This window comes from Ursus maritimus, unplaced genomic scaffold, assembly GCF_017311325.1.
Source record: "Ursus maritimus isolate PB19 unplaced genomic scaffold, ASM1731132v1 scaffold_5, whole genome shotgun sequence".
NCBI classification, from domain to species: domain Eukaryota; kingdom Metazoa; phylum Chordata; class Mammalia; order Carnivora; family Ursidae; genus Ursus; species Ursus maritimus.
Window position 1 is genome coordinate 16436407 of NW_024426663.1, and position 7502 is coordinate 16443908.

General features: G+C 54.7%; 1 protein-coding gene across 1 annotated transcript in view; it reads right to left on the reverse strand.

Annotated features, from left to right (window-relative positions):
* Nucleotides 1-4220, reverse strand: part of NR2F1 (nuclear receptor subfamily 2 group F member 1) — an 11468-nt gene extending 7248 nt beyond the window's left edge. The window contains exons 1-2 of the mRNA XM_040622094.1: nt 3743-4220; nt 798-1325 (exon numbers count right to left, since the gene is read on the reverse strand). Of these exons, the coding sequence (XP_040478028.1) occupies nt 798-1325; nt 3743-4205 (991 nt within the window). The 5' untranslated portion in view covers nt 4206-4220. The remainder of the gene's footprint in view (nt 1-797; nt 1326-3742) is intronic.
* Nucleotides 4221-7502: the final 3282 nt, after the last annotated feature.

The following is a 7502-nucleotide window of genomic DNA, read 5'->3' on the forward strand; positions in this document are numbered from 1 at the left end:
CATGTTACCACCACCTACATTTAATTTGATATTTTTAAGGCACTCTGTTAAATTTCCCATGTTCGTGTGTTTTGCATGGCTGTGAGATTTCTCTCTGGGGCGGGAATCCTCCCATACTTGCGGGCTCTACAGTATTCCTTTTGTTTTTTATCTTTCTTGTTTAGATTGAATCCGTTTTTTACGACCCTCAATAAGCTCAGCAACTGAAAACATGAATGGTTTCCGATAAGGGAAAATCAGGCAGCAATAAAGCGGGATTATTTATGATTTATTTGCGCGTATTCTTCGCTTTCCACCTCTGTGTGTGTCTCCCTGTGTCGGGAAACTCATCCAGGGAGCGTGCCACACAGAGGAGAAAGCCACATTCCCACGTTCTCTTCCTTCCCTCTCCTCCCCCAGAAACACTAAACGCTGGCGCGCACACACGCACACACATACACACCGCACACACGCGCAGCCAGACAGTTCCAACGCCCCCCACCCCCCTGCACACACACGAGACGCGCACCCGCCGCCGCCGCAGCCCCGCGTGGGGGTCCAGGCCCCCAAGCCCCCAGGCCGGGCCGCCGGCCGCCCGCCTCACAGCCGCCTCGGCTCCCGCACCGCGGCGCTCCCAAGATGGCAGCGGCGCCGCGGGCCGCGTCCGGGCGCTGGGGCCGCAAGTCCCGGCCAGGCCCAAGGTCGGGCTCGGGCCGGCCAGGCCCGCGCGGCGACGCGGCGCAGGAGGCCGGGCCGGGCGGAGCGCGGCGTGCTGTCGTCCCCGGCGCGGCCTGCCCTCCCGGCGACCACAGCCTCACCTGACGTGAACAGCACGATGGCTTTGAGGCAGCTGTACTCGGCCGAGTCGACGTGCAGCGCCTTGAGCTTCTCCACCTGCTCCTGGAAGATGCGGATGTGGTCCATGAAGGCCACGACGCGGTCGGCGGACATGGGCGAGGCGTGCAGGCCGGCGGCGGCCAGCAGCGGCGCCACGTGCAGCGGCATGGAGCACTGGGCCGCGTTGAGCACGAACAGCTCGCTCCAGGTGAGGCGCAGCAGGGACACTTGGTCGGTGATCTGCAGATCCGGGAAGAAGGGGATGTTTCGGGCCCACTCGACGGCGCTGAAGAGCAGGCGCGCGGCCAGCTCGCAGATGTTCTCGATGCCCATGATGTTGTTGGGCTGCATGCATTGGCTGCCGTAGCGCGACGTGGGGTAGGGTTCCGCGCGCAGCAGCAGCGAGATGTAGCCGGACAGGTAGCAGTGGCCGTTGAGGGGGTCCCCGTTGGTGAGTGCGTACTGGCCTGGATTGGGTTGGGTTGGAGGCATTCTTCCTCGCTGAACCGCTGACAAAAAGAAAGAGAGAAAAGAGGCAATGTGCATCCAGGGGGCTTGCGAACATCGGCGCGCCGCAGCGCACCCGACACAATGCGGAGGCTCTTCCTACAAGCCACACGCGCCCGGCGCATCTTCTCTCGCGCTCGCTCTCACTCACAGCCCACACCGGCAGGAAATCTGGGGTGAGGGCCTCCAGCTCCGCGGCTCAATATGCCCAGCCATCGCCTGCGCCCCTGGTCACCCTAGCCCTGCCAAACTAGGCCTGATCTCAGGGCCCCCAGCCCGGCACAGCCAAGAAAGTGCCACCCAACCCCTCCACCACCAAGGTGTAACACACTGGTTAATGAAATCCCACTCACCCCTCCAGAATGAAACAAATCAGAGTAAAACAAAACAAACAAAAAAGAACAGGCGAAACCAGAGGAAGGTTGTGGTTCTAGGCAAACGCCTAGCCGCCTATTCATTTGCAAGCAAGCACTGTTTTGCTCAAAATGTTTCCATATTCTCTCAAAATGCTATAGAATTATCCTTAAAATAGATACAAGTTACATAACCACTTACAACTTTTGAATAGAAAACAAGTATCCTGCACCCCTCCCTTACCCCCTCCTCCCCTTCGCCCCACACAAAGTTCACTGTTAAAAGCAACAGAAAATTGAAAAATTTCAAGAAAAAGTTGAACTTACAGTAGCCAAACATTATTGAAAAAAGTGGGAAATATAATTAATGTCTGTCCTGTGAGGTACCACTGCAACCTGCAGCCAGCTTTTGCCCAGTGAATGCACGAGCTTGCAACTGCAAAAACACTGGATTCATTAACCATCTGAATGCAAAACGTAAGCATGCTTTGAGTTCTTAAAGCTGACCAAAGTTTTTTTTTTTTTTAATGTGTATGTTTTACTTCAACAGTGCCAGCGTTTTAAATTGCCATGTAAACAAAGACAACTTTAGGAAAAGTTAGGGCTACTGAACTCTCCCCCCAGCAAATTAATATAGATATGCCCATGTACACATAGCTGTCTTATTTCAGGTTGTGCACTATTTTCTTAAGTTTGCTTTGATTCTAATTTTAATGCAAGCCCCAATGCAATTTAAGCTCTTGAAACATAACAGCTAGAATACTTTTTTCTAATTATAGTTTTGAACTTGGCAGTTATTTTTCAATTAAATGAGAGCACAATTCAGTTTTTTTTTTTTTCAGATGCCTACAAAATCTCCCTGGAGCTAGAAATGAAGTCGTCATATTTGCCTGCTCCTTGAGATCTGAAGGAATTCAATTTCTTTCCTTGTGGCATATAAAATATAATTTTAAAGTCAATTACAAGAAGGAGTAATCTGCATTCTGCAAAATTGACTGGTTCGCTAATTTGACTATAAGACATCCTTAATGATTGTCAGGAGATAAACTTTAACTGTAAACGGCTAAATATATTTATAAGAAAAGTGCTGCATCTCTTGCCACATGAACATGAAGCATATCTAAATACAACATCAAAAGTTGTGTTAAAAGAAACCAAATCCATACAACACAGGGATTAAATGAAGTGGAAGCTCATGCCAGCTGCAGTCTATGCATTATAGCCAAATCAGAAGGATCGGTAAATGCCGTTGTAAATTGTAATTTGTATGCAGTATTTAAGCAGAGGGTGGAGTTTGATGAAGAAATAAAACGAGTATCATGCTTTTAAAAAAATGACACAACTATGAAAGGACGGTTCAGTCACAAACTTTCCTTTCAAAGTAGAGGGGTGAAAACAAGGCCACAGCTCTGGAGGAGGCGGCCCCAGCTCGGTGAAGAGGAGAGGGAACCAGTGAACAGGCCAGAAGCCCCCCTTCCCCCCTAATTAGACCTACAAGTGCAATAAATCTCACTCCTCTTTTTCCAAGCTAAGCTTCCAAAAGGATGATGCAGCAATGAATCTATGGTTCAGGGTACTCCAGTCCCCAGCCTTCCCCAATTTTAAATAAAGGGTATGAAGAGGTGGAGGGGAAAGTGGAATGAAAAAACACAGAAGAGTTTTCTGGGAGAAATAAGCACCCCTCCCCAAGTTCATGCCAGCACAGCCCCCAAGCATCCTCACGCACACGCGGGAAAGAGACACACACCGAGCACATCCAAGACAGAGGAAGTAAGGGATTTTAAGCCACAGCTCACGATCCCAGGGACACAATCCTGAGCAGGCAGCAGGAGGGGTGGAGGAGCCAGGGAGAGGAGCGCAGGCCGGGAGGGGGAGGCAGCGGCAGCGAGCTTGGTTGGGGGGGGGGGTGACGCCGGGGGAGGAAGGCAGCGGGGACAGGGGAAGCTGGGACGGGGCCGGGACCGCAGGAGCTCCAGCCCCACACAGCAGCCACCCCCGCGAGAGAAAGAAAGAGGGCCGGGAAGGCGGGCGAAGCTCAGGGAAAGAAGCAGAGAAGAAATATTCACCTTCCCGCCTCATGCCCACTTTGAGGCACTTCTTGAGGCGGCAGTATTGGCACTGGTTGCGGTGGTGCTGGTCGATGGGACAGTTCCTGTTGGCACGGCATGTGTAAGTTAAGTTCCTGCGGACGCTCCTCTTGAAGAAACTTTTGCAGCCCTCGCAGGTGAATTGGCCGTAGTGCTTGCCGCTCGACTTGTCCCCGCACACCACGCACTCGATGTGCTGCTGGCTCTGGCCCGAGCCGGGCGGGCCCTGGCCCTTGTCCCCTGCCGTGCCGGGGGTGGCGGGCGCTCCGGGCTGGCCCGGGGTCTGCGGCGTGTGCGGCGCGCCCGAGCCCGCCTGCTGCTGCTGCTCGCTGCCGCCGCCGCCGCCGCCGCGGGCCGCTTGCGCTGCGGGGTTGGGGCCGCCGGGGTTGCCCCCGGCCACGTCGTCCTGCGGATCTCGCCAGCTGCTAACTACCATTGCCATATCTTTGGGCCCGGGGAGCGCTGGGGGGAGCCGAGCTGCTCGCCGAGGGCCGCGGGGCGCGCGGGCGCGCTGGGAGGGGAAGGGGAAGGGGAAGGGGGGAGGGGGAGGGGGCGGGGGGCCCGCCGGGCGCCCCGGGGTCGCGGGAGCCGAGCCCGAGCCGGGCACCGGCCGCTGCCTCCGCCGCCGCCGCCGCTGCCGCCGCTACTGCCTCGGCCGCCCCGCTGCTGCTGCGCGCCCGCCCGCCCTGCTGGCGTTTTGTTGTGGTTCCTGCTGTTTTCTTTCTCTCTTTTTGCAGCCCCCCCAGGCTCTCTGGCTCCCCCCCCAACACCCCTGCTCCCCTCGCCCGCTCCCCCCGCGCTCCGATCCTGGGGGGGCCACGCTCTCCTTCCCCCCCCTCCCCACCCCCCCCCACCGAGCAAGCTCCCTTCTCTCGCTTTTTTCTTCTTCCCCAAGTTGCAAAATCAGAAATGGCACAGGCGGCAGCCGGGAGCGGCGCGGGGCGCAGCGCCGGGGGCGGCGGGCATGGGCCACGGCGCGCGCACACACTCGCCCTCCGCCTCGCCCGCACCCCCGCGCACACACACACTCACACACACTCGCTCACCCGCGCCGGGCGCCCGCCCGCCCGCCGGCCGCTCGGGCTACACGCTGCGCGCCGGCTGAGCCGACATAGAGGAAGCCGGCGAGGGCGGCGGCGGCGGCGGCGGAGGCGGAGGAGGCGGAGGAGGAGGAGGAGGAGGAGGAGGTCGCGGCTGCAGGCGCCGCTGGAGTCGCCGCCTCAGCTGCAGCGGCGAGCGCCGCTGGAGGAGCCGGGGCCCGGGCGGGAGTCCGAGCTGGAGTCGGGGCCGCAGCCGGAGCGCGAGCCCGGGTCGGGGCCGCCCGCGCCGGCGCCGCTGTCCCGGCGGGAGCCCTCGCTGGGCTCGAGATTGAGGGGAGCGCGGTGAGCCGAGCAGGGCGCGGGGCGAGGCTGCCGGCGGTGATCAGGGCGCGTTGGTGTCGGGGGGCCAGGTCCAGGGCTGGACGCAGCCAGCCATTCAGGAAGGCAGCGCTGGAGAGAGGGAGGCAGCCGGCGAGGAGGATCACACACTTTGCTCTTTTTGTTGTGCCGGTGGCGCCGGGCTCTCGCTGCCTTCTTCTTTCGGGAGGTGACGGAGAGGGAGAAAAATACGAGATAATTCACGCCGGCGACGAATTCACAGCGAAATCGAAAAAATAAAAATCAGAAGAGAAAGAATTGCAATAAAAAAAAAGCGAGAGACATCCAAAGTAGGTCGAATAAATAATCCTCTTCTTTTCCTCTTTCTTGCTCCTTCTTCTGCTTCTTCTGCTATAACACACAGAGCTAGTTAAAAAAACCCTGGAGATCGCCCAAAAATGTTCTTTTTTTAGTATTTTAAATAAGTGCTCTTCAGCCGGGAACCAACACCCTCCCTCCAAAAAAAATCATATATGTATAAAATAACGATAAGAAGAATACGAAGGGGGTGCCTCCTCCTCCTTTTTTTTTTTTTTTTAAGTTTAGCCCTCTCTCTTCTGCAGGAATGGAGTAAAAGACAAGGAGGAGGGAGAAAAAGAGAAAGAGAGGAATACAAGGGAAACAACTAATAGAATATGTAAGAAAAGAAAAGGGAGAGAGGAGAGAAGGGAAGAGAAGAGAGAGAAAGAGATTGAGAGAGATTGAGAGAGAGAGGCGGAGGAGGAGGAGAGAGAGAGAAGAGAGAGAGAGAGAGAGGAGAGAGAGAGAGAGACCCCAAAATTGAATGCGTTTAAACGGGAGGACTCGCAGAGCAATGTTTCCGAAAGGGGGATCTGCGCGAATGTCTGTATATAGTGAACTTTGACACTACTATTGAAACTGACACGTTTCTATGGAGATCGCTGCCTTATATGGAGCTCGTGTCAAGGAGCCAAGAGAAGGGCTGCTGGCAACTGATAATCAAAGGCGACTGACTGGTCAGAGCCCTGAATCGGGGGGGAGAGAAAATGGGAGTCTAAGGTTAGCCAAGCCTCCAGCACGCCATTGGTTGGAGAGCCCCTCCCCCCTCCTCTTTTTCTTTCTTTCTTTTTCCCCCTCCCTCTTAGCTACCTACTGACGGGGATGGTGAGGGGAGGAGGGAAAGTGAGGGAGGGGGGTGTGCTTCTGACAAGCGCAATTTACATTGAGATCGCCCTGCGCTGCTATTTACTCTGAGACCTGATTAGTATGGGTCGTCTATGGTCACACACACACACACACACACACACACGCACGCACGAACACTAGAGGGGGAAGGGATGGCGAGGGGGAGAATGCCTTGTAATGGGTAAAAGAGAATTAGAAGGAAATTATTTTGATTTCTTCTGAAAAGTTTTTAAAATTTGGTTTTATGAGCGTGAAGAGAGTGTCGTTGAAAATGTTAGGAACATTTTTAATGAGAATTAAACTCTCACCATTTTAATGATTCCTGAAATATGCTGGGTTTGAATTGTTTTCTTCGTTCACATATAAGCATAATCCAAGTGTGAATTCTGCTCATTTTATACCCTTTTAAGAAAAAAGGTAGGGACTCCCTGTTTTTTGGCCCAAAGTATGCATTGGTTTTAAAGGTTTAATTATGACAAAACACACTCCTGGAATATGCAGCTATTGCCACAAAATCAATCTGAATCAACGGTTCCTATTCATCCCATGATGATTTTTTAAAAATAAACTTTACAATCAATCCAATTTTTTCCTTCTTTCCTTTTTCCTCTTTGGTATTCTCAGGCTGTTCCAAACTTCAAACAACGCTTAAATAATTATTAATAAAACAGTAGTAAGTCCTCCTATGGGGGGGGGGGAGAGTTAGTGCGGTCAAGTCGGAGTCCCAGGAAAAGAGGAAAAGGGCGAGCTACTGACAAGGGAAAATGGGAGATGGGGAGAGGTGGGGAGAGGGAGTGGGGAGAAGAGGATGGGGGAGAGTGGCAGGGGAGAGGGAGGAGAGTGGGAGAGAGGGAGGGAGGCAGAGGTAAAGAGAGAGAGAGGGGAGAGAGAAAGAAGGAGAAGAAGAGAGAGAGAGATTGAGAGAGAGGGAGGGAGGGAGAGAGAGACCCCGGAAAGAGGGAGGGGGGTAGGGAGGGAGAGCGGGAGAGGGAGAGAAGGAGAGTGAAGGAGGGAGAGAGGGAGAGGGAGAGAGGGAAGTGAGAGAGGAGAGGGAGGAAAAAGGAGAGGGGAGAGAGGGGAGAGAGGGAGAGAGGGAAAAAGAGAGAGGGGGGAGAGGGAGAGGGAGGGGGAGAGAGAGAGAGAGAGAGAGAGAGAGAGAGAGAGAGAGAGAGAGA